At 44.6% G+C, this 27,818-nt stretch overlaps 1 protein-coding gene across 1 annotated transcript; it reads left to right on the top strand.

The window, feature by feature from the left end:
- The first annotated feature begins 10 nt into the window (after positions 1–10).
- On the top strand, positions 11–23,032 carry LOC6039601 (probable Rho GTPase-activating protein CG5521). The gene is given in 7 exon segments (XM_038256071.1): positions 11–624; positions 9,714–9,824; positions 10,224–10,241; positions 15,956–21,434; positions 21,490–21,698; positions 21,762–21,857; positions 21,860–23,032. Coding segments are annotated over 7 exon segments (6,237 nt in total). The 5' UTR covers positions 11–518; the 3' UTR covers positions 22,078–23,032.
- The last annotated feature ends 4,786 nt before the right edge of the window (positions 23,033–27,818 follow it).

Below are 27,818 nucleotides of genomic sequence, written 5' to 3' on the forward strand. Positions count from 1 at the left end.
CACCTGTCAAAAGTGAAGTGGAGCAGTTTTCGTTTTTTCGCGAGACGACGACGACGGCAGCGAAAAGTCATCCACACACAAGAGAGGAGGAAAAAACGCAGCAAAGTGAAACTTTTTTCTCCCGTTCGATTTCGAGCCATTATTTGCGTATTCTTGGTGCAATTTCAACCCATGGAACGTCACTAAAAGTAAAGATTACGGATTATCGTCGCGAAGTATCCGCCGGGGACCGGGAGCAGTGATTTCCGAACACAAGTGCGTGTTGACCTGATTGGGGTTTGGTGAAAGAAAGTGCCCTCCCTCACACCCCTTCCACCCGTCGTGTGCCCCCTGGACCAGCAAATCCCGTTTCATTCCGGAAGAGTGTGTTGTGTGTCCAAATGGTGGTTAGTGTTGCGCCCCCGGGGGTGGTCGCTCCGAGTGTAACCTAGTGGTCCTCGTGCGAGGGAGAAGAAGGAAAAGGGGAGGAGGGGGTTGGTGGGGGCCCAAGACAGTCACGGAACCCTCTCGAGAGCAAGATGTTTACCAAAAAGTCCAACATCGATCTGAAAAAGTCGACGGCCAAAATCCAGGACAGCAAAAAGGATTCGACGGCCCGGCTGCGGCACCTGAAGACGATTCTTGGTAAGTTCCAGCTGCAAGTCAGGGAACACAACACACCCGGAGAAGGGAAGGTTGGCCAAATTTACATATTGTTGCTCGCGTCTTCACCCCCGCACCTTCCCAGGTGGTGGTAATGTTGTGGAGTGGCCTTTCTCTGTCGATTCCATCCACGAATACAAAAATACGAACTTGTGAATGGCAGTAGGTACACACGCAACAAAACTGAATAGGTGTGTGAGGTGTGCGATGTGTTTGTGATTCATCTCGCTGTGTGCGGTCTGGTGGCAAAGTTGCCATTTAGTTTGGGGAACTTGTGGGACGGGTTCGATTCGATGAGTAAGATCTAGGTGTTAGATGTGATGCCTACTAGCGGACTCAACACTAATATTTAATTTTATGCAAATTGCTAATAATTATATTTATTCAATTAACAGTATTCAACAGCTCGCTTTTTGGACTTAATTAAAAATCACAAAATCTCATGAAAGTGCCGTATTTTCTTTCTTTCAGTTTCTTTTTTCGTAAGTAATACGGTGCAAGGGTTTCGAGATACAGCGATATTTAAATTACGAAAAAATATTTTAAACACTTACCTTCTCAAATGGCATTATCGAGTGGAACTGACTCCATGTACACAAAAATGGCTAACATAAGGGTTAATATGTCTACAAAGTCTACAACCAGATTTTTTTTTAAATCTAATCTGACATAAACGCAGTCATTCCGATGGAAGCATGGTGGAATGTCTTGTGATTTGATTACGCTCTAAGCACTTTTCTTGTCAATTTTAAAACTTGCAGAACATCCGAGAACACCCGAAAATGTAATACACAAATTAATGCGGCCAGCCCTACTGCGTTGTGTTTACCGCAGAGAGAATTCTGTGAAAGGATCATCTTCACAGAATCTACAGGGGAGGAAAGATGCGCGGACATACCGTACTAAACGCTCCGAATATGTTGTGGTTGGATGTGTCAGTGTAAATATGCCAAATAATTTTATTTTAATATAATATAAAATAGGACAGAAAAGTTATTTAACAAAAAAAATATGGCAAAATTTCAATAAACCAGGCAATCTTCAACAGACCTATCAATCTACCGTTTAATAGAAGGAACAGGTAAAATCAGGTTTCAAACTACTACCGGCGTTGCAAAAAAAAACGTTTTTTTTTTGTTCGTGATTCGATTATCCGAAGTCCCATACAAACCTTCGGATTATCAAACTATGGATAATCGAAACTTTGTATAATCGAGGCTTCGGATAATCGAGTCTGGACAGTAGGTATTACTAACATACCTTTCCATCCCTGAAGTTAGCAAGGTACCGGCCAGGAGCCTGTATTTTGTTTAATTATGTTTGGTAGACCCAATTTAGGTACTAGGCCCAATATAGAGAAATATCCCCCAAAGGTTAACGATTTTTGGGCTAATTATTTCGTGGAAGTAGCCTAAGACGTTGCAGAAATCTCATGAAAAAATATCCATAAAAATTTTCAATACAGTACATGTTCGATAGTTGGGCTGAGAGCGTAGTCCAGTTACCGAATGCTGCTCGCTAATTGGGCTGGAAGAAATATGACGAGGGGACCACCGATGCATAAGATATCCTGCTCATTTTTCAATTTTGCCAATTTTCCTTATAATTTTGACTTGAAATTGAGCAGCATGAGCATGGTTGACTGCCAATGAGCTGCTACTCCGTTATTGACAGGTCAGCTGAAGTTAAACAATGAATCAAAAATGATAAGTGTGAGCCAACCATCCGTTCACTGTTTTATCCTCTGAAGATCCCTACTTTATTAGTCAATACCGGCGCCCTCCCAAGAAGCCTGCAGTTCAACTAAAGGGAGGAATGTTAGTCCGAAAGTTGAAGTTGCAGACTCATCAAGCACATAGTTTTTCGCTATATACTTGTTGATTCCGTTCTGAGACCGTTGAATCCACAGCATCTCCTTCAAGCATCACGTGATTATTATTTTTTTAATTAGTAGGTTAAGGTTTTGGCTTTTCGATGCCTCCCGAGCTACGATGCTATGGGGAGGACTTTCATAACAGACCCGTCGGCGAGCCTTCCGAGCAACGATGCAATGGGAAGGTCTTTCTGGTTAACACACAAAATCACTCACACACAGTTATTTTGCTCCACTATTATCTCGACGTTCCACGTCACCGTAAAAAAATAAAACCTTATTTAAAAAATGTAAACACAATTTACCCGACGCCGTGCCTTCCGATCAACGATGATATAGGAAGGGCTTTGAAAATCACAAAACAATTGATTAAGATTACAAAAGCACAAAAAAAAAAACATCAATTACTCAACGAAAATTACGCTCAAGACAAAAATAATTCAGTAAGGCAAGAGCGTGGCCTCGCCGCCCGCAATCGATTAAGTAGGAAACACAATTAACACCCTGTTACTTCTCAACACAATTACTACGACAAACTCAACCGGCGGCGTGCCCTCCGATCAACGATGATAAAAGAAAGACTGATATTATCATTGCTAGCAAGAAATAGCACACATAAAAACACGACAAAAGGCACATACAAAAAAGTACTTTTCACTCTGAATATTTTTTACGACCACGCGCTCCCTTTACAAATTATGCACTCACCACATACGAACAGCGACACAAAAGCACACAAAAAAAATAACCTGAATAATCACGGCTTCGCGTCCCCACTTCCAGCGCACCCCCAATTTTCCTTTAATTTTGACTTGAAATTTCATAAAAACTTAAAATATTATATCTAACTTGTTGAACTTGTTTTGTTTGCGTCCACTGCACTATGGGCCATCTCCATACAAACAGGCGGCCAAATTATTTTTTTGCTTTTTAAATGTTTTTTTCATACAAATTTGGGTAATTTTATGGTATTGAAATGATATACGTCGATTTTTATGACTTTTCATGTTTTTCAATAGTTGATTGTTTATAATAAATAGTCTTTTCATACATTTGCAAATGCAAAAGAATTGTATATATATATTGTATTGAAAGTTTATATTATTAAATTATGGATAAGCTAATACATCCCCACTTTAAAGACACAACCCCTCCCTCCTCTTTCTTTCCCCCCCCTCTCCTCCTTCCCTCCAACAAAATTTTGTTAAGCGTAATAAATTCATTTTAAGTCAAATATTTATTATTTACTGCTGAGTGTTTCTTTTGTGAGTCCATGCCATATAACTTGAGACCCCCTACCCTTACAGGCATAAATTGCGAAAATTTTAATTGTTAAATCAAATAACAGAAAAAATAATTTTATTCAAAATATTAATTATGAAGTAAAACGATAAAATACAAACCATATTCTTAAAATTCATTTGATTATAGAGTTTGTGACAGCTTCAGCATATGTTAAAGGTACTTTTTATGATGTTTTGTACTAACCAACATAGAACTTAAGGTGAAATCGGGCCAAATCTATTTTGGGCTTCTTATTCTTATTCTTCTTTTTCTCATCCATCATTGAAATCATTAATCATTTGCAATATATTTGTGTTGGTAAAACCAGCACACACCACTACTAACAGAGTTTGTTTACTAACTGAAATCACACATAGTTTTGATTGTCAAAATTTCTTGTAAATTTTACTGGAAATAATTCGTTAAATATGGCACATACAACTTGTTAGAATATTTTAATCCCAGTTGGGGTGTAATCCCGACTAACAAAAACAAACCATCCACTTTAACGACCCACAGGTGGTCTCTATTGCAAGTTTCTGCTCGAACCTTGGAGTCCGAAGGCTTGATTGGGGAGGGCACCCAAACCTCTTTCTACTCCAAGGAACCATCCACCCCGGAGTTTAACTGACAACCATTGGATTGCGAGTCCAACCGCCGCCAGCGATTCCACCGGAGCAGGCTAGGTTTGGTGTGTTGATTGTCCTTATACGGGGGAGACGACTCCTACACCTGAAATGACTTAACGACCTAACAACAACTAAGGCCGGGACGTTTTACTTCTCCATCCGATAGAAGGCTGTAACGGGCGGAAATTGGATAGGAGATTTTGGGGTACAACTTCCACTTCTGCGCTAGGCCGGAAGGGCCGTGGAAGTGCTGGTATGTGATGCCCGACCCGGCCATGAGACCTCAGGGCAGGCCATACCAAGGCAACTCGCCACCGAGTCACCGTCAGATCCCAACAACAAGAAACTTCGAGCTGGACAGGCTAAAATGCGGGATTCCCGACAAGGGTTACCCTCTTAGTTCTCCCGCTTCCACAACGACCCTCCGACGAACTAAATCTACTTGCGGACCGATCTAAAAAGTCGCAACTATCTCTACAATGCGCCGCAGCGCTTTTAATTTTCATTTTAACGTCTAGGTGTATGTTTATATAAGAGTGTAATTGAGTTTTTACATCTAATTTTAAGTTAATAGTAGCTTCTCACTCTTGACCGTTCGCCGACGGTTTGCGCAGCTTCCATCACGAACACGCGAGGGCACGACTCACCTGAGCTCGAATGTGTGACCAATCAGGTCGACCAGCGTTTAAGGAATCGCGCTCAGGGGTTGTCGAGGGCATTCAGGCTAACCGGAAATCACAGGGCAAGTTCGCGGGAGCGGCCGATTGCCGAGGTAGCCATCCCCAGTCCGCGCTCACGTACGCGGGACCAACCAGGTCGACCTGCGTCTCAAGGCCAGCGCTCAAAGGGGACGTCGTCGTCGGATGTCACCGAGCTGGGTAGGGTGAACAGTAGGTGTGGCAGGGCGGATCCGAGAGGTGCTGGACACACGCAGCTAAAAGAATTCACGCACAACCAAGGAAGAGGGGGGGGGGTAGAACCGGAACACGGCCGCGGCTAACTAGCCTCCGAGCGGTTGATCGGGCGGTTTTCATCAGCGGGGCCCGTCAGGGTCAATCAGCTTGCAGAGACGTGCGTTCGTGGCAGTTGTGGGTGACGGTTCCTTGGCTCGGAGGGTTGATGGACCTCCTACAAACCGGCCACAGGTCGAGTTGTCTCGATCACGGCCACAACCGGGTCCAGTGGCTCAGGAACCCGGGTTCAGGGTTCCCTACGGACCAGATGAACGGTCGTGAGCTACGCTGGAAGCCGGACCAGGATCGGGGCAGTGCCTCGTCGACCAGAGCGCTCGTGGCTTAGATTCGCGCACTTTTCTTTCTCACTCTACTAACGCTTGTTGTTGTTCTCGTTGCTGCTGTGGGTTGGCTGGTGTTGTGGGTGATGCGCGGGAGTTCGTGGTCGTTGCGACCCGCAGTCGCCGGCGTCGTTTTTACACCCGTCTGACTTGGTCACCTGGGGTAGATCGCGGGCCAGGCCAGGTGGTGTAGGTTGGAACTCCTTATAGATTCACTTTCTCTGACCGTCGGCAAAGATCCTCTCCCGGACCTCTTCTTCCCTCCACTATCATCTCGCTCCGAATCCTGATCCGTCCGTTCCGTCCAACGCATTCTTGGTCACATACTACAAATCTGCAGGCGACGTTTTTCACGGATGACCCGGAAACGGTTCCGGCAGGCTGCACTGATACGGGAATGACACCAGTCGTCAATTGTAATTTGCTGAAAAAAATATAATAAAAATCGAATCGGAATCGAAATCGCACCATACTCACTCTTGGTGCGATGCAATTCTGCTTCCCCGAGGCTACCACCGACTTCGGCCAAAACTCCACCACCGATTGGCCAGATCCGGTATTTTGCCGAATTTGTGTTCCGGAAAAGAACCCAGAAAAATTCGCTCCGCCAGAACCACTTCAACAAAATCAACAAACAAAGCAACAACAACAACTTGTCAGAAAGATCAAGACTCCTGATTGGCTGAAATAAGCAGTGATGCCAAGTCAAGGGCGAACAAAATTATATCAAATTAGATTGTTCTGAATTTGGTTGAAATTTTTGCTCCAAGTGACTTTTTTACTCAATATATTCTGTGTTTTATTGAATAAATAAATTCTGCTGCTTTTCAGTGGATTTTAACAGAACAAATTAAATAATATTCGTATTATTGTACATTTAAAAGCTGAACGCTGCTGGCAACCCTTTATGCCGTGATCAAAGAACGTTTGGCAATGGCTTGTACAAAGGAAATTAAAGCAGTTGACTAGGTTTTAGGTACGACTTTTCAAAATATTTGTAAAGAAATGATGATTTTCAGCTTGCTGTGCAAGAACAGAGAAGAAGAAAACGAAAATTTGCTCGGTTCGGAGGCTCGGGTTTCGGAAGTTTCGGCAAATTACGAGGAAAATAAAGTTTTTTTAAGTATCCAAAATTACTGTTCCTGCAAGTTTTCGCCAAAATAGGACTTGCTTAGTGGTATGAAGTGCATTAAGTGAGAGGTTATCGGAGTTTTCAGTGAAATAATGAAGAGCCCAATTTTTGTGAAGAAGACGGCAATTTTTTTTTGGGAAGAAGAAGCCAGCGATTGAAAATTTGTACTGGCGCAATATTTCAGGACTTTCCAACGTTTTTAAGTGAGTAATCTTAACAAAATATCCTGCATTCGATCATTGGTGAACATATGGTCCTGGAGTTTTCATTTGGTAAAGGTAGGTGGAAAATAGTGCTTAAAAAACCATTATTCTGGTCAAGGTTGTTCTCAGGCAGTCGAGGCTAAGGTTATGTTTGTAATCATTGATTGAAATTAAGGTCAAAAGACGGCAGCCTTTTCGGCCATTTTTCTGATCCTTTAAAATTTCACCTTAAATGTGGATCAGTTTCATGGATTGATCGCAGAAATTCATCATGCTAAGTCAACATTTTGATGAATACTTTTTCCGGTATCAAACTGAGATTCTCCAGTTTCGCTTGAGAAACTTCGGTACGAATACCTTATTTTGACTAAGGTACTCAATTTTAAATGTAGGCAACAGAAAATTCCTGTAAAGTCATTTCGAACTTCTTGAAACCAGACCTGTATTGATTTTTGAAGCGACGATGCCCACGAAGTAGGTAGCAAAGCAAGTGAAATAAACGGACGCATATGTAGATTGCAGCAAATTTTGATAAAACGTAAATGTTAGATCCAATCTTTCAAGTGATCTTAGTTTCATGTTTAGCATCGGTTAGCAAAAAAAGTGCTCGATTAACAAACACAAAAAAATAAGTTTTGTCAAAAAAATGCTCCAGTTATTTGATGAAAACTTCAGTTTTTGGTTCGGAAACGACATTTTATCTATTAATAGTTTCAAAGCTTATCTCATTACCTTTCCAACGATGTATATTTGTCCTAATAAAACATTTAAAATGGCTGAGCTATGTTAAAATTAAACAATCAGCCTTTTTTACGAAAAACGCTAGTTTTTTACTCCATTTTTTGACTTTCAGCTTGCGTATCTCCGTAATGAACAAACTTAGAGCTTTGAAAATTTGGATTTTTCTTAGTTAGAATGTTTACTTTCGAGAAAAAAATACCAAAAAATATTTGGAGAAGGTCACTTTTTTGAAACTTGGCCACCCAATGTACCATAGTGCACTGGCCCCTCGATAATTTCAGTTTGTTTTTGTTTTTCGACGTTTATCTGCTTTTTAAGTGGGCGAGCGCCCAGTTAAAAAGTAGCCCAGTTACCGAACAAGTACTGTATCTCGATGTCTCTGTACTATCTTGTACTAAGCTGACTGGTTTTCATATCTAGTTAGCATAAGAAAGCACAGAGGCATGGATCGATTGGAATCGTCCAGAACATGAATTGAGTGTTGCCAGCTTGCCGTTTTGCAAATGGCACATTTCCGTAGTAACAGTTCATAGGGCGAATCTGCGATTGTAAACAAGCAGTCTATCCTCCTCTTACGTGACGTGAACTGTCACTTGAGCAAAAGGGATAGACTGTTTACAATCGCAAATTCGCGTTATTGAACTGTTACTATGGTTTTATGCGAATATGGGTAGTATGCTACTTGCGTTAGAATTTCTTCAAATTATTTTTTTACTTGAATTTTTGATCAGTTTAAACATAATTTAAAACAATAAAGTATCACTGGCAGCCAAACACTACATCTGGAAAACTCGTTCAATAAACCACAACAAACCAAGATGTATGTAAATGTGGATCGATGCAAACACCACAACATTCTGAAGGAATGAAGGTGAAAAAAAACCCGGATTGTTTCTGAATACCTATTCGCACCTATTTCTCAGACCAGAACGCAACACACGCTTATGGAAAAGACAAAAAAAAAATAGACACAAACACATTCGTCGAGTGTAAGCAAAAGCTGGATGCCGCTCCAGAATAGCTTTGCACAGGTGGGGTTAATTGATGTGGGTAACGAGATGCTGTGGAAAAGCCATAAACAATCGAATGCATTCGACTTAAAAAGCTCACATTTATGCTTCAGAAGTTGTGATGATAATTAAAATTACCAATTATTTCAATTCCAAGACAGACAAGCATGTTTAAGTTTTTAATCTGAGTAATTAATTACAAACAGAATGAAAAGTTACGAACAATGTTTTATTCTGTGCGTACATCGTGAAGCAAGAAGCTCCACTGGCAGACTCTTCTGTTTGCACTGGAACTGTGTACAGTTAGATCCAGGCTAACCAAACCATATAGTTGCTACTTCTTGTCTTGTCGGTGTGTGCCCGCAAGTGAAATACAGTAGCAGCCTTACTTACTTACCACACCACCGTCAGGTCTAGCTTAGCAGACATGAAAGGCGAGAATATTGAACTCTCTAAAGTAACAAATTGGTTTAAAATTCATCGCACATTCGCAACCTGTTGCGCCGATCGATTTCACCCGGATTTGGCTGTTTTGAACTTGTTTTGCTGCTTAGTAAGTTGAACAATGATTTAAACACGAATGTTTTTTGAAAAACAATTCAACAAAACAATTTTTCTTTATCTATCTATCGTTTGCAATGTTATCTTCTGTTACTAGCAAATACAAACATACCACTGGTTTTCAAGCACTATCAGATAATCAATACTGAAATAATTAATGTTTCTGTGGTTAAAGTGTTTGAAAATCAAATACGATAAGATAAGGTAAATTAAAATTTTATTAAAAAAATGAATACGAAAAAGTATGATAAAATCGGAATCGACTACTTTTAATACATTTGAACATTTCTTTAGTTCTTCTTCTTATACAATCAATTTTTATCTGTTTTTCTTCTTCGTTTCAGAACATGTGGACACCGAGGAGGCAAAGAATCTGTTTGAAGCCAACTACAGCCATGTGTACTACATCCTGTACGACACGTTCGTCCAGGCCGAAACCAATCTGCGCCAACGAGGTAAGATCTTGGTTTTTTTTTTCAAACTTAACAAAAAGCTTAAAAATTCACACCCAGCAACACTTCGCTTTCAATGTCAAGTCCAGATCAGCAGCGTGGTGATGTTGACTGTGTGGTGCTTCCATAATGCCCTCCTACTCAAATTGAGCGTTAGCTAACGTTTTGTGTTTGCGGAACATTGATTCGATGTTACGATTTACGTAACTAAATTGATACTTTAACTTTTTTTATTTCAATTTCATTTGATTTTTGATCGTTTAATACCTTGACTTCCAAACCAAAAAGTACAATTAAATGCGACAAAGCGAAAATCAAACAACAACCCAAAAAAAAAAATTAATTCACACCTATGTATTTTCTCCACCCGCACGGAACCGCAAATCGCAAATCTGCGCCCAGAACTATCGTTCCATATCGGTAAGTGCTGCTTCTGCGGGGTGTTCGATTCTCTTCTTCTTTTTCCCCGTTCGACCTGTTATTGGCTTGTTTGATATCGAATGTTTGAGTGTCGTTAACCCGCTGCCTCTTTTTGGTGTACTGACGCCAAGCTTAATTGTTCGAACTTTGGTTTGCGCTGTTTTTTGTAGTTCTTTTTTTCGCGTTGAATGCTGTCCGTGCTTGCATGATTCATATCGATCTGGAAAGTCTAGCTCGAGCAGCTAGCAAAATTAAGCGTGATTTCAGACTTGCTCAACTTAACCCTCTAACGCCCAGAGCTGTTTGCTTATCGTAAAAATAGTAAATGGCTTAAACCCACAAACGTCGAATTGGGGCAAAAAAGTTTAATTTGAAGTGGTGCACCAGAGCACCATCAGGAAGATGAGCAACTTTTTTTTTTCAAACCACAAAATCTCGTTTTCTTCAAATCTATTGGTTCATTTGTTTGAAAACGCTTCGAAATGTGTTAAAAGCTACTTATTCTTTGCTGTAAGACCATATTTCTGAAGTACTACAAATTCTAAAATCTCTGCATTTTCAGGTTTCTTTGATTGGCTCATTCAAAACCCACAAACAACCATTTTCATGAAAAATGAGGAAAATAATAAAACTATCGGTCTAATAACAATGTTTTGTCTTGTTTATGAATAGTCAAAACGTTTATAAACTTTTGTTTTAATAAAAATAAGCTTTTTCTGTAATTTAGAAAAAAGTGCTCCTGAATATTTAGTTGCTCATATGCCTAGGTGGTGCTCTGGTGCACCAAATGAAAAAGTTTGAAAAACACTTAAAACCGGTCCAAACTCACAATGTTATTCACAGGGGTTCTTGTCCAAGGCTCAAATGATAGCAAAACATTTTTTGTTTGATAAAATTTGGTGTTTGGTAATTTTTACGGGCTTTCGAAAACAGGTCTTATTTATTTCCCTAAAATTGGCCCATTTTTGTTTACATTTCGCACTGTAACTTTGCTGGTGCTAAACCAAATTTGATGAAATTTGGGAAGACGTTAGTATACATTCTACATGAACACCTGCATCTTAAAGCACCATGAAAAGTTGTGTCAGTTCCGAGATATTTGAGTTCAAAGTTTTGGTGCTCTGGAGGAAGACTTAAGCAATCGTTTTATTACATAATAACTTTGACTAAACATAGTTAAAGCGCTTAAAACATGCAATCGAAATGAGTCATTTTTCAGTTCAAATCGGGCAGATGACCAGAGCGAGCGTATGCATTCGAGGCCGCGCCCCTTTTGTGCTGTTCTCCGGCTCTGCGGCTATTTAAGCAGAAAATTTTGCAAAAGCAAGTCACATTGGAACGCATACAGCATGCACTCAAAACTGTCGACGACGTACCACCGACGACGGAGCCGGCTCCCACCGCCGTTCAACACCGAGCGGCTGCAGGACACGGCTGCGGCTCAGCACTACGTGCAGCAGCTGGAAGCGAGCCTGCCAACGGAGGAGTAACTCGGCGCTGCCTCGCTCAACGATGGATGGAGCAGAATATGCTCGGCCATCGGCAGTGCCGCTGAAGCCGCGCTAGGTAGTACGGTCCGAGTTGGAAAGCAGCGCTGGTTCGACGAGGAGTGCCAGCGGCTACTTGACGAGAAGAAAGCAGCTTATGCGGTGAAGCTGAGAGCTGCAACTGATGAGAACGTGGCCAGATACAAACAAGCGCTGAAACAGCAGAGAACGGTCTTCAAGCTCAAGAAGCGCCAGCTGGAAGATCGCGATCGCGCCGAAATGGAGAAGCTGTTCCGGCAGAACGAGACGCGAAAGTTCTACGAGAAGGTTAACCGGTCCCGCAAAGGCTATGCGCCGCAAGCCAACACTTATCGGGACGCCGAGGGAAACCTTCTTATGGACAAAGGCGAGGTGTTGAACAGGTGGCAGCAGTTCTTCAACGAGCACCTCAACGGCGATGTAGCGCATGGAGACGGCTTTGAAGCCCAACTTGGACCGCCTGCTGCCGACGAACAGTTCCCGGCACCTGATCTGGAGACGGTGAAGAAGGAGATCAGGCAGCTGAAGAACAACAGGGCCGCCGGTAAAGATCGGTTACCCGGTGAGCTCTTCAAATATGGAGGAGAGCAGTTGGCGAGGGCGATCCACTTGGTGATTTCTAAGATCTGGAGGGAGGAGAAACTACCAGTAGAATGGATGGATGGTGTCGTGTGCCCCATCTACAAAAAGGGCGATAAGCTGGACTGCGGCAACTACCGCGGCATCACGCTTATCAACGCGGCCTATAAAATCCTCTCCCAGATCCTCTGCCGTCTGCTGACACCGTACGCACGGAGGTTCGTGGGCCCCTATCAAGCGGAGTTTACTGGCGCTCGGGCCACCACGGACCAAATTTTCTCGCTCCGGCAGATCCTCGAGAAATGCCGTGAGTACAACGTGCCCACACATCACATCTTCATCGATTTCAAGGCAGCGTACGATACAGTCGACCGCGAACAGCTATGGCAGATCATGCACGAGAACGAATTTCCGGACAAACTGACTCGGCTGATCAAGGCTACCTTGGATCGTGTGATGTGTCACGTGCGAGTGGCAGGGGAGCTAGCGGACCCCTTCCAATCGCATCAAGGGTTACGACAAGGTGACGGCTTATCCAATGCGCTGTTCAACATCGGACTTGAGGGAGTTGTGCGAAGAGCGGGTATAGACACGAGAGGCACGATTTGCAACAGGACAGTCCAACTTCTTGCTTATGCGGACGACATTTATATTATAGCGAGAGACCTAGAGACGGTGAAAAGGGTTTACACCGCCTTAAAGACGCAAGCAGGACGAATTGGATTGGCCATGAATACGACGAAAACAAAGTACATGAAAGGGAGGGGCTCAAAGGACGTTGACCCCCCAAGACTCACCCCTCTAGCTGTGGATGGCGATGTGCTGGAGGAGGTGAGCGAATTCGTGTACTTGGGATCGCTGGTAACGACCGACAACGACACCAGCTTAGAGATCCGGACTCGTATCCACTCCGCGAATCGCGCCTACTTTGGATTACGGAAAACCTTGACATCTGATCGAGTGCAACGCGCCACGAAGCTGACCCTGTACAAGACACTGATTAGACCGGTTGCCCTCTATGGCCACGAGACCTGGACGCTGCGGCAAGAGGACGAACGAGCCCTTGGAGTTTTCGAACGGAAGGTGCTGCGAACGATCTACGGTGGAGTACGTACAGCTCAGAACGAGTGGCGAAGGCGCATGAACCACGAACTGCACGCGCTGCTGGGAGAACCGACAATCGTTACCCTGGCGAGAATCGGGAGGCTCAGGTGGGCTGGCCATGTCGCGAGGATGGACGAAGACCATCCTGTCAGGATGCTCTTTGACCGCGCGCGACCGGATGGCGGCACTGGCCGAAGAGCAGGAGCGCAGCGTGCACGATGGGGTAATCAGATCGAGGCGGACCTAAGAAAGATCTGCAACCTAGGAGACTGGCGAGCTGCAGCCCAGAACCGAGCAACATGGAACAACCTTCTTGATACAGCACGGGCACCGCGTATGGTGTTCTAAGCTGTTTGGTATGTATGTCACATTGGAACGAGCACTCGAACTGTGCACATCGGGCCGGCGCGGAGGACATAGCAGCAGCAGGAAGAACTACCAGCAGCAGAAGGAGGAAATTTCGTACGAAGCCGCACCAAGCGGACCGGTGGAAGTCGCCATGATGTGGCGGTTCTCATGAAAAATGGCCATCTTGACAGTGGTGGCCAAAACCTGGAGTGGCCGGTGTTCGTTAAGCAGGTTCCCCCGGGGCCCGAGGGGACATTTACCGAAACATACGAGTTGTGGCAATATGGGTATCAAAATTCAAGGTTTTCGATACTGAACATGAAAATGGCCATTTCGACAGTGGTGGCCAAAACGTGAAGTGGCCGGTACTCTCAAAGCAGGTTCCCCGGGCCCGGGGGGGCATCTACAGAATAATACGAGTTGTGGCAATATGGGTATCAAAATTCATGGTTTTTGACACTGATCATGAAAATGGCCATTTCAACAGTGGAGTGGCCGGTGCCCTCATGGAAGGTTCCCCTTGGGGCAACATTTATGACAATTTTGCTGATAAATCTATGAAACAAAAATTGAATAATCTCATTCTAAATTTCAATAGCAATCCAAAAACATCAACAATCTCATTAACCCTCTAACGCCCATGGTTACTCCAGAGCACCACTAATTTTTGGATTCAAAATTAAATTTCTCTGCAACCATTATTTTTTTCAAGCTGCTTCAATCTGCATTAGTTGATACAGAATTTTAACCAATAACCATTAAAATTTCGTCTAATTTGGTTGATCCAGTTACGAGTAATGTGGAAAATGTAAAAAATCTCGATTTTGCACTGGGCGGGAAAGGGTTAAAATTGCTTGGTCCTATGTCTTTCGGTTATGTCTCTGACATACCATCTTGAACTTTTTTTTTGTAATGCTCTTTTTACGCAGTGGCGTTACGCTTTTTGTTTCGTCGATTTTTCTTAAACCATACATTATTTTTGCATGCTTCAAAAAGCGTTTTGTAGTTCTGAACAAAACCTACAAATTGCTTTTAAAAGATTGCGAAATGTTGTGTCGTTCCAGAGAAATCGACAAATTAGAAAAACGTAACGCATCGCGTAAAAAGAGGTTTCTCTGTATCATTTGAAAATAAGATATTTACATCTTCCGGCCAAGATCAACATTGAGATTTGTTTGACTTTTTGTACCTTGAACATGTTGGATGGAAATTGAACTGATTTAATTAAATTAAAAAAAAGGTTTGTGTAAGAAGAATTTGTTTCTAAGTATTCGAGAAATTACAGATTGAAGTTATAAATTTATGAAGCACGTGAGCTACCAAGAGCGTAAGAGGGTTATATATGAAAAAATATTGTTGAATTTCAACCACTTTTAAATGCTCAAAATTATTTTAATCTAATTGATTTATTAGGTTGATGGTATGGTATAACTAAAGTCATATCATAAAATCATGAAAAACCATTAAAAAACAACTTCGTACCGTCAGTGGGGGTGAGATTGGAGCAAAGTGATTTTTGACCATTTCTCAGTTTCAGTTGTGTAGGGGACATCTTAAGCTGAACTGCTCATGGGTGAACCGAATACACAAAATGGTCATAGGGAAGGATCCCACAAAGTTTAAATCAATTAAAACAATATGTTTATAAAATCGGATTTGGTCGTATCCAAAAATAAGATTTTACAAAAGTGCGTTATCCAAAACAATTGCTTCTGCATTTTGCCGAAAGGTGGCGCAGGTATCGCCCAAGTTTGCCCAAGTTTGAGACTCTTGTAGGAATCAATTCCCTACAACTTTGTCAAAGGGTGCACAAAGATCGGAGTCGTCATCCTTTACAAACTTCAGAGTTGTCCATAAAAAGGTGTTTTGAATGTATCGAGTTTTGAAATCTGTTTCTTGGTGTCCTGATCAATTTGATGTTAGGATCATGAAGGAAAACTATCCCAATTTTTAAGCATAATGGAAATAACGGTTTTCTGTACCTTATGTCATTAATTGAGTCCATGACCAGAGAATGGAGGATTTATACAGAAATTTTGGTGAAAAGTTCGCTTTAAAAAACAATTTTTATTAAATACAAATTATTGATTCTATAAAGGAATTAAATATTCAAATAACCAACAATTTTCCCCTCTTCTCACCATCCTCTCAAAACAGTTCACAAAACCCACCGCGAGGAGCTGGACGGTTCGCTGTGGCTGCTCAACAAGATCCTGTGTCTGCTTCCCGAGCTGGTTGCCCGCCGCTGGCAGGTGCACTCACTGGGCCGCATCCTCGCCAAGCTGCTCCACTACGGCAATAGCGTCAAGTTACGGCGCGAGGGCGTTCGCTACTTCCTGCTGTGGTACCAAGCCCTCGGGGATAATGCTCCGCCGTTCGTGCACGGGATGTTCACCGAGCTGGTCCCCGGGCTGACGGTGCCCCAGAAGGGCAAGACGGGGCCGCTCGCGCTCGACTCGGAGTTTATCGCTACGGACGTGCTGAACCACCCGAACATGAAGGGCGAGTTGGGCGGGTCAGTCTTTCACGACACCGGAGCCCATCCGGTCAAGTCGCCGGAGATTCAACCGTTGATTCCGCCCAGTTCACACGAGAGGACGGCGGCGCCGGATCCGCGTGATGGGCTGGAGATCCTGCTGGACTGTATGGTGCAGTCGTGTGGATGTTTGAAGTGGCGGGACAATAACCCCCAGAAGCACATCCGGACGTTCAACTTTCTGCTGAGCAGGTTCCGGGAGCAGTATTTGCCGGTGTTTTGTCCCAGTTTCGACTACTCGACGTCGATTTACGAGCCGAAAATGGATCTGCCAGCGATGCGTAACATCTCCAAACGGGAGGAAGTGATGAGTTCGTGCATTGTGGTGTTGGTCATTTGGATCGCCAAGTACACCCACGAGAGGCACATCAGCACCAAGTTGGACAACGTGCAGATCGATGAGGACGCCATTGGAGAGAATTCATCGCTGCTGAGTAATCTGGGGTACACGCAGACGCAGCTGGTGCGTGATGTGCTGTATTCCAGCCGAGATACGGTTAACTTTGTGCACGAAATCTACCGGCAGGCGTTTCTGATGTCGTTTACCTCCAAGAGTCAGATCGAAGCGATGCGGATTGCCATCTCCGTGTACCGCGACTGGATGAGTACGATTCCACCGCCACCGTTTCTGCTGGAACCGGACACCAGTGAGGCATCGCTTTCGGGGAGTTCCAGCGAGTTGCAGCCAAACAGCGGAGGTCGCCCGGTTAATCAACGACTGCGAACCGATTCCTACCTGGGAGCCATCTCCAAGGAGAACGTCATGATCAGAGCCGGGCTGCAGAACGTCCTGCAAGTGTTTGTGACCAACGCCGTGAACGTGTTTATGGTCAACACCGCCAACCTGAATTTGCATTTCCAGTCCAAAGCGCACAGCGATGGGTACGTAACGCCGCTGGACGAGCAGACCGACATCTGCAAAAGGGTACTCAACATCTACCGCACGATGGTTATGAAGACACGCATGGAGGCCAAAACGTGGGAACAGCTGCTGCTCGTACTGCTCCAAGTAACCTCCGTCATCCTGCAAAACTCCCCCCCAAACGCCAAGAAAAACAACCTCGGCGGTCGCCTCGCCCAACCCATCTTCCAAACCCTGATCGTGACCTGGATCCGCGCCCACACAAACGTCGTCGTCAACCCGGGTCTGTGGGACAAGTTCCTCAAGGTCCTCTCCTCGCTAACGCACCGCGAAGAGCTGATCGTCGAGTGGGACAAAACGATGCAAACGCTGACGCGAGTCCTCGCGCGGCAAGTCTACAACATAAACCTTTCGGATCTTCCGCTCGATCGTCTTGCAGAACAGAAAGGCAAACGAAAGCGAGGCACGCCCTCCAACTGGACGCAAAGCTCGATCGCTAGCCAGGGTGACCGCCCGGATAGCATCGGCGGCGGCGCGGCCGGACAGTGCAATAACAGTAACAAGGTCTCGCTCGAGGATGGCACGGGGGAGGTGCGCGTCTCCTCTACCAGTCACGTACGAAGCATTCCGGGAACTCCGTCCCTCAACCGAAGCTACAGCGAAGGTAGTTTGGCGCCGTTCCGGAAGTCGCGCGCTCGGCGAAGAGTTCGCAACAAAACCAACGGACAGCACCACATGACGGGGCTGCCGATGACGGTGGAGCACTCGCTGAACCGGATGCTGACCAACAACTCGGGACTGAGCATTAGCAGTGAGAATTTGGAAGTTTCTCGGTTTTCGCACTGTGATGAATCGATTCTGCTGGGTCCGCCGCCGACGGCGACACTTCGGCGAGCGCTATCGCTGGACTCGATCCGACCTTCGCCGGGCAAGACTCGTGGTGGTGGAGTTGCCGCGGGGACGGACAGCGATAGCTATCGGTGTGGCTCGCGAAGTCCTTCACCGACGGCTTCGAGTGGGATCGAGAGCGGGTCGATCAAGGATTCGCCCATGCAGATTGACGTGCTGACGGCGGACAGTTCGAGCATTGACACGCAGGATGAGAATAATGTGTCGGCGGATCGGAGGTCGATCCTGTCGGGAGGATCGGCTCGCGGATGGTTGCCAGACGTGGCCGCGGTTATGTGGCGTCGGATGTTGGGTGCGCTGGGGGATGTTAATAAGATTTTGAATCCGAAATTGCACGCGCAGGTGTTTCAGTATTTGGTGAACATGACGGAGAGTTTGATCAAGATCCGGATGAATCAGGGCATTTCGATGGACGGTCAGTCGATTCCTACGCCGATGAATCTGGTGCCGCCGATCGCGCTGGTTGCGCCGTGGTGTTACGGCGCGCTTACTTTGGACGGACAGTACAGCCAGGGTAAGCTGTACGCCATGCAGCTGCTTTGTACGATCGTACGGAGTGGAGCCTGTCTGGGAAGTAACCAACTTCCGTTGTTCTACCACGCGTTACATCAAGCGTTGTCCGGAGAAGATCGGGCAATGGCTTACACCGCACTACGCTACCTTGGAGGTCCACGATTCCTGAGTTTGCTCCTCCCAGGACACTCGCTGCTTCTGCTAGACCTCGTACACGCTTCGACCATCGTACTAACTTCTTCAGAAACCGGCCCCCACGCTCCACGAGCCCAGGTTGCCGGCCTTCTAGGTTCCCTGCTATGCTTCCCGAAGACCTCCCTCCCCGGACCGGTTCTCCAACCCTCCGAACCCAACATCGACCTGATGGAATGTCCCGACCTGCAGGAGCACGTACTCAACGTCGTTCTACGCTGCGCTCGCCGCGAACCCACGGCCAAAGCGCGCTCCATCGCTATCGCCTCGCTCGGCCAATGGATCCTGCAAAATCTCACCAATCCGTCCAGCGCGCAAGTGTCCACGGGTAATGGCGATGGCGGCGGCAGCGGCACCTTCAAGCAGCGTATTCCACAGTATCATTCCAGTTCGAACGCACTGCCGCATCGCGAAGAACTCCCCGTCAATCCACGCATTCGGGAAGCATTCCAGGTGATTCTGCAGGCGCTTCAGTTCAAACATCGAACCATCGCACGACTAGCGTCGGAGACGCTCAAACTATGCGCCGAGAAAGGTCGTCGAATCGAACGGATCGATCGACTCCCTCAGCTCATCATCGACACGATCTGCCTGTCGCTGGAAATCCAGAACGTCCCGCACCCGAAAGACTCGGACAAAACGGTCATCACGTCGCTGCTGCTGACGCTCGGTGAGTTCTGCATGTCCTTCTCGGTGGACACGCTGCAGCGGCCAAAAAGTTCCGACTCGGACGAGCCGCTCATTCAGGTGGTGTTCAAGGTGTTGTACAAGATCGCGATGGGCATTCACAACGGCGAGCGGATCAAGCTGTTCACCACGGACGAGGACTTTGACATGACGATCACGCTGGACGATGTGCGCGAGCAGAGCTCGGACGCGACCTATCAAACGTCGGAGTCGATCGCTGGCTGTCAGTCTGCGATTCGGCTTTGCGCGAAGACTGTGGCGATGCATTTGATAACGAACTTGGGCCACTTTCCGATGGGAATCGGCGCGACGAGGTTGAGTTCGCTGGTTGATGAGCAGGACGATATGACGGGGGCTGGTACGGGGGGTGCGGGTAGCGTTCCGATTACGACTCTTCAGCGGGAGAACTCGGTCATGAGCAATAGGGATTCGCTGGAGTTGGGACCTACGCAGGTGTTGGCTTCACCGAACTTGCAGCTGCTGATGCTGAGTCCGGAACTTGTGGCGAGCTTCATCGAGTTGTCCGCGTTGAAGCTTCCTGGCGGTGGGGCTACCGCTGGGCTTGTGACCGCAAATCGACAGGTGCGACTGCTGCTTCGGGATCTCAACGGGAAGGCTTGTTGGGACGCTTCGATTCTGTACCGGGAACCAACGCCGGTTGTGGAGGATACCAGATACCACTCGCCTTCCGTAGACAAACACAACTCGACATTCCAATTTCGCACGGGAGGTGGCTCGAACCGGATGTTTGCCGGCGCCGTCGCTTCCATCGATCCCATGATGTCCACGGTGGGACTGCCGATCGCACCCCTTCGACACACGCTCCGACACAGGCCGGTGCATCAGTTGCCGGTGGCGAAAGATCTCGCCCCGGACTTGGACCAGCTGGACGACCTGCTGCAGTACATCGGGTACACCAGCCCGGAATGTTTGGACGTCAACGGATCCCCGCTGAACACTGCCGGACCGTCTCCGTTGGGGCCACATCTGGAAGCTCAAACCATCTCGATCATTCTGAACCAACGAGCGCTGGAAACGGAGTACGTTGCACGGCAGAACGCCGGAATCGTTGGCCTCCTCGGAGAATCTCCGGCTTACAGCTTCGGCGGTTCCGTCGGGTACACGTCCTTCATCGATGACAACGCTCCGCCGGCCACGTTCGGTTCCAGCGGAACACTCGCCACCAGCAAACACAACACATCCTCCGGAAGTCACACCAGCGTCGCCTCGACCGGAGACAAACCATTCCAATTCGGACGGATCCTGTTCAGCCAGTTGGGTCTGGCCGGCTGGGAACGGCGCAAGCGGACGCATCTGCTGCAGCGAACCGACAAGCTTCTCCGAGAGCTGCGCAACCTGGACAACCAAAAGTGTCGCGAAACGCACAAAATGGCCGTAATTTATGTGGCCAACGGGCAAGAAGACAAGAACAGCATCCTGAGAAATTCCTGCGGCAGCAGCACGTACGAGATGTTCGTGTCGGCGCTCGGCTGGGAGGTCGAGCTAGAGTCACACAACGGGTTTTTGGGCGGTCTCCCGCGACAAGGTTGTGGCCAAACCGCGCCTTACTACGCCACTCCGTTCCTGGAGGTGATCTACCACGTATCGACCCGCATGCCGTCCGATACTCCCGAATCCATCCTGAACAAGACGCGCCACCTCGGCAACGACGAGGTCCACATCGTGTGGAGCGAGCACAACCGCGACTACCGGCGGGACATTCTGCCGACGGAGTTTTGCGACGTGTTGATCGTGATTTATCCGCTCAAGAGCGGCCTGTTCCGGGTGACGGTGAACAAAAAGCCGGACGTGCCGTGGTTTGGCCCGCTGTCGGACGAAGTCGTCGTGGGTGGTTCCTGTTTGGCGAGCTTGGTGCGCGCCTCGGCCATCAACGCGAGTCGCGCCAAGCGGACGGCCCTGTCGCTGTACCAGCAGTAGTGAGTATTTTTAGTTAGAGTTAAAGAAACATTTTACGACCTTTGTTTCCCACAGCTACGAGGAGCGCAACCGTTCGCTGGAGACGGTCTCGATGCGGCACAAGGAGAGCAACACCTTCGAGGACTTTACGGCGCGCATTTTCAGCCCCATTCCGCCGCAGGGTACGGTAACGGCCGGTGGTGGCAACCCTGCAGGATCTACGACCGGAAGTGCCCCGCTGGCGGCTGCACTGATTGATCATCACAGCCGGACGTCCTCCAAGAGTAAGTTTGGTATGTTACAAGTTGAACTTAAGGTCGTTCTAACGGGTTGTCCGTCTCTTCCAGCCTGGATCCACCACCCGGAGATGGTAGCGACGGCCCGGGAAGTAACGCAAGCCACCGTAATGGCGTCCGTTTCGTTGGACCAACCTTCGCCGCGACCCTCCGCAAACTGCACCACCCGTTCAAACCACAGGCTTCGAAAGCGCTGAAACCGCTGGTAACCACAGCCCCTGCCCCGTCCTCCAACCCGCCCCTGGGTCATCATCACCAGCACTACCCGTCAACTGCGTCCGCCTCGTCGACCATTTCCGCCTCCGGAACGCCCCCGGACAGTCCGACATTGGCGCACGCCGGCGGCCGCAGCGCCAAGTTCAAATGAGACTGGTGGTAGCTTCTGGCCAGTTCCAGTAGCGAGGAAGATCTGTACAGTGCGGCGGCGACCGGCGTGAAGCAACCGTTGATGGACAAGGTTGGTATCTCCACGTGCTTCTGTGGAAAGTAGTTCTTAACGGTTGATGTTACGTTGGCAGCGAATTGAGTTTTTCTTCTCTATTAACAAATTGTTAGCTTTAACGACAAATTGAAAACTATTTATTGCACAGACACACACAGCAAGTAATAATCAAAACAACTTACAATTGTGAAAATGAACGCGCGTCCATTATGTTTTACATTTACTATTATTATTGTATTATTTGTCCAGTTTTGTTTGATTTTATGACTCATTTTTAAGCTTTGTTGTATTTAATATAATATATTAACTTATCAAACGCCAGAATGTTGGCAGCTTTCCGTCAAATTATCTTTGTTAGTCCGTAAAATAACTTAAACGCACTCCAACATCATTCAATGATCACACCACACACACTCAAGTAAAATACCCGTCTTGAACTTCCCAAGTATTAGATAAACGCGTTTTGCAAACTCCTAAAAAAAAACTTCGAGTAATAACAGCAAGCTAACAAACCAACAGAAAGTGAAACGGCACTTTGTTTAATAATTTCCACTTTTCTTTCTTCTCAATCGTTATTTATTAAAAAACAAAAAAGTACAGTTAGAGAGCTAAAAATGCAAAAGTAAGATTTAAACTGTTTATTACCTTAACTTATGATGATAACAAAACAAAAAACAACAGAAATGAAGAAAACGTTTAACCGTAGACTAGGCTGATTAATTATATAACTTATACATACAAGAGAGAAGGAACGGAAGAACGATTCTATTTAGTAACACGATTGGTGGCAGAAAAATAGATAAGCATGAAAAGAAAATGTACACATTTTTTGATACGAAATGGTTTTTCGAATGAAGTAGAAACAAAAACAAACAAAAAATAGAGAGCTCGAATGTGGTTAGTCGAACAGCAGCAAGGAATTCAGTTATTATTGTCTTGTTATTTTTTTCACACCCTCTAAACTATATCAGAAAACTGAAAAACGTAAAACATTCTCCACAAAGAAAAGCAAACAACAAAAAAAAACAGTTCTACAATTGAAAAAATCTCTAACAAACAAGTGAAATAAAGACGCATTTGATGTGCTGAATATAACTGTGACTGTTATTTTAATCATTTTTCTTTTCTCCTTTATTCTTTAGAGCTGCAATTATATGGAAAACGCCCAGGATGATATGACACGGTATGAAAAGTATCACACGAATGCGGATCCGGTGAGAGAACCACGTAAGTGGAAATTTACTTTCGGAGGTGGGTCAATCGACAAAAAAACTAAATACAGTAGTTGTTCGGTAACTGGGCTGAGAACGTAGCCCAGTCACCAAATGTTGCTCGTTAACTGGGCTGAACAAAAAATAACGAGGGGACCACCGATGTATAATATTTTTCAGATGAAATTTAAAAATAAAAGTTACTCAAATTTATTTACAATGCTTACTTTTCATTTTTCTTAAGTTGAAACTTGAAATTAAACAAAAGTTTGAAAAAAGTTTTTTTTATTTATTGAATATGATTTTTGCATCCATAAACCCCTCGGTCATTTTGGTTTGTTTTGTTTTTTTTTGACGTTTGGCAGCTTTTTAACTGGGCTACGGCCCAGTTATCGAGCAGCCCAGTGAAACAACGCCCAGTTACCGAACAACTACTGTATCAGAATGCAGTTATTTGGCAGAAAATATCAAAAAGTAAAGTAGTAAATCTTTCCCTGATCCTGAGGGGAACACTCGTGAAGAGTATCGGGGCCGGCATGTACAAAGCGAATTCAGTGACAGTTTATTAATCAACTTAATGTTACCATGTTATGGTTAATTAAAATTCCAAAGGTTGTCTTCCTAAGGTGTCTTTATAATGGTCAGCCTGTGACGATACACGATACCTCCCCTTTACTAAGCAATCGAATCCAGAAGGGAAGAGATCACCAGTTGTGTTGGTCCGAGCCGGGATTTGAAACCCGATCTACCGCTTACGAGGCCGAAGCGTTACCACTATGCTACGTGGCTCGGTCCAAATATCAAACGATAGAAAAATTTACGTCAAAAATAATATCCCAAAAGGTAAAAAATGAAGATTGGACCTCTGGTTGATGAGATACAGCGGTTTAAAGAAACAGAAACAGGAATAATGAAGTTTTCTAAGTCTCACCCAAAAAACCCACCATTTTCTGATATCTTTGCAACTAATGGTCCGATTTTTGATGTTAAAGCATGAAAAATTCGTGAAATTTTCCGATCTTTTCAAAAAAAAAAAAGTTTGAAAAAAAAATAAATAGGCGTAGTATTAAATGTTTGGCCCTTTTAAAATGTTAAATTTTCAAGATATTTTTTTCGAAAATATCGAAGAATTTCACGAATATTTCATGTTTTAACATTGAAAATCGGACCATTTTAGAAAATGGTGGGTTGTTTGGGTGAGACTTAGAAAACTTCAATGTTCCTGTTTCTGTTTCTTTAAGCGGTTTTATCTCAGCAACCAGAGGTCCAATCTTCAATGTCTCTTAGACAATTTTATTGCAAATTTTCTGAACCTATTATTTTTTTTTAGAAATGGTCACTCATGGTCACTATTTAAAAAAAAACTAAAAACTGTTAATATTTACCTAAAATCAAACTTACTTTTGGCTATATCTTGAAACCGATAGTAAATACTTTTCGATTGGAAATTCAATTTTACATTAAAAAATTACATCAAATTTGTTTTGCATAAAATGTCGGCGGCAGATTTTTTGACCATGTTTCTCTAAGGCTCAAAAGTTAATTTTTGTTTCCTAAAACATATCAAAAAATCTTGAAAATCAAAAATACCTATTTTGGGAAATTGAGTTTTTGTGAAAAAAAAGTTGATTAAAAAATCTGCAATTTTTTTCCGCGTACCTATTTTTTTCTCAATAGTCCTCAACAATACCTACAACTTTGCCGAAGACACCAAATTGATCAGAAAATTCATTCAAAAGTTACAGCTGTTTGAATATTTACTTACCATTTTTGTATGGACAGCATCCAAAATTGTATGGAGACTTGTATGGGTGAACCAATGACACAAAATAGCTTCTTTGGTCATAGGGAAGACCCTCACAAAGTTTGAGCCAAATAAAAAATACAAAAAATAAAAATGGTCGAAATCGACCGATTTCGTAGAGAGTTGCTCAGCTGCTAAATCCAGAAATTTATTCTAAAAATCCAACATTTTCGTAAAAACGTTTATCAATTTTGAGGAAGTTTTGCGAGGAACCTGATTTTTATCCTCTTGAAATAGATTTTTCGGTCAAATAACCGCATTTCATGTATCATGCTGACTTTATTTTGCTGATATTTGCCAAAATTTTCTCTCAACCAGTGAAATTTTTTAGCTAAAATCAGCAGTAGAGCAAAATCAAAACCAGCAACTGAAGGAGATATTAGACTTGCTCTTTTTTGTTTTTGATAGTTTGCCAAACTCACAAACAAACAAACTGTCAAAAAGTTAATTTTTTTGCGAGTTTGTTTCTTTGTTTGTCGTAGTCTAATACTTCCATTAGCTTTTCTGGGCTGTTTTCGTTAAAGATTAGCAGAAATACTAGCCAATAGCCAGTAGTTCTCTACTACTGTGGCAGAAATTCAAACCCGTAGTGTGAAGAAAAATTTGATAGTTTCACTCATTGAGAAATATCCAAATTACTTGGAAAATCATCTGACTCTCCAGATATTTATCGTTTTATCGCTTGTCACAGTTTCCAGTACGCTGATCCAGTGCAAAAAACCGCTCGTCCAGTGAAAAAATTCACTGGACCAGCGGATTTTCTCCCGAAATCATCTTGGCAATCTTCTGGTTTATACTGGCTCAAAAAAAAAATCCGCTTGATCGGCTTAAGTTGTTGTAGATTAAATCCTAGTACTTTGTTCGTAAACTTAGTAAAAACAAATTTTTATGTGTTTTTCGAAAAGTAAACGTCAATCTACACCTAAAAATGACAAAAGGTCAGAATCGACAAAAAATGACATGGGACAAATATGCGTAGGACGGCAGTGTAGCACTCCTAATTAGTGTCATGCCGGGGATGTTGAGAATATTAAGACAGGGTTTTTTTTAATTAGGTATGTATAAGACCAATAGACCAAACCAAATTTTTATAATTTGTGAATAAACATTGTAGATTTGTTATGGATTACCGTTAATCTATCATTTTTTTATTAAAAAAACATTAACAGTCAATCCTTGAAAAGATTCATGCCCTTACCATCCAGCTGGAACTTGGTTGGATTGCGTGAAGGAACAACTGGTGGCGTTCATTGATCAAACTGGCGTGCTGCTGAAACAGCAATCTGGTTTTCGAAAACATCACTCGCGCGAGTCGGCGCTGAATCTCCTGTTGCTGAAGTGGAAACAGTGCATTGAAAAAGGAAATATTGTTCTGTCAGTCTTCGTAGATTTGAAGCGGGCCTTCGAGACCATTGACCGGACTAAATTGATACGTGTGCTGAAGAAAAGCAGGATTCGTGGAACGGTCTTGAAATGGTTCAGCAGTTACCTAGAAAACCGGAAGCATGTCACGAGGTACAACGACGCAGTCTCAGCGGAAACAGCAGTGGATCTTGGAGTTCCACAAGGAAGCGTGCTAGGGCCACTATTATTTATCCTCTACATAAACGACATCAAACAGGCGCTGAAGAGAGTACAGGTAAACCTGTTCGCTGATGACACGGTACTATTTGTTGTTGGTGACAGCTTCGATGAGTGTTTTGATATAATGAACGAAGAGCTGGGCGGGTTCTCAGAATGCTTAAAGTGGAAAAAACTGCAGCTGAACATTACGAAGACAAAGTGCATGTTGGTGACGACACGGCAGGCCAAAGGATTGCAGAAGGAGCGTACAGATGGATGGAGGAATCGTGGAGCGTGTCGAGACGATGAAATACCTCGGAGTCATGCTGGATGAAAAGCTGAATTTCAACGAACACATCGATTACACTATTCGGAAAGCAGCACGAAAGTTTGGCGTTTTGTGTAGGATTAATCGTTACTTGACAGCAGAGACAAAGGTTCAGTTGTACAACTCGCTGATCGCGCAGCACTTCGACTACTGCTCATCGATCGTGTTCTTGGCAACACAACGGCAAATGAAGAGGATACAAGTTCTCCAGAGCAAAATCATGCGGCTCATCCTTAGATGTGATCGACTGACAACAAGACGGAGCATGCTCGAATGTTTGCAGTGGATGTCGGTGAAGCAACGGATCGAATACAACACACTTGTTTTTGTTTTTCGTGTGAAGGAAAGGATGGCACCACAATACTTGACGGAGGCCATGGTACGCGGAAGGGATATCCATGAGCACGACACTAGAGGAGCTGACGATCTCAGGTTGCAGATTTGGAGGAAGGCTTGTACACAGAACTCGTTGTTTTACAAAGGTTTTAAACTATACAACCAATACCCTAAATGGATAAAAAAAAAACCTGCAATCTGATTCATAAAATGACTCGACACAGGATTTGTTAGAGCGCCTTGAGATAGGACACGAGAGAAATGGATGGTCATACACGGAAGTAGAGTCAAGATTACAGGACACTCTCAAAACACGAACGACGAATTATCGAAAGATATCTGCTCGCTACAATGCTACAAAAACTGTGTATGGGTAAGAGGTGGGCCATCCAAGTTAAAAAAAAGATTACTAGTCTAGGCAAAA

Source organism: Culex quinquefasciatus, chromosome 1, assembly GCF_015732765.1.
Source record: "Culex quinquefasciatus strain JHB chromosome 1, VPISU_Cqui_1.0_pri_paternal, whole genome shotgun sequence".
Classification (NCBI taxonomy): Eukaryota; Metazoa; Arthropoda; class Insecta; order Diptera; family Culicidae; genus Culex; species Culex quinquefasciatus.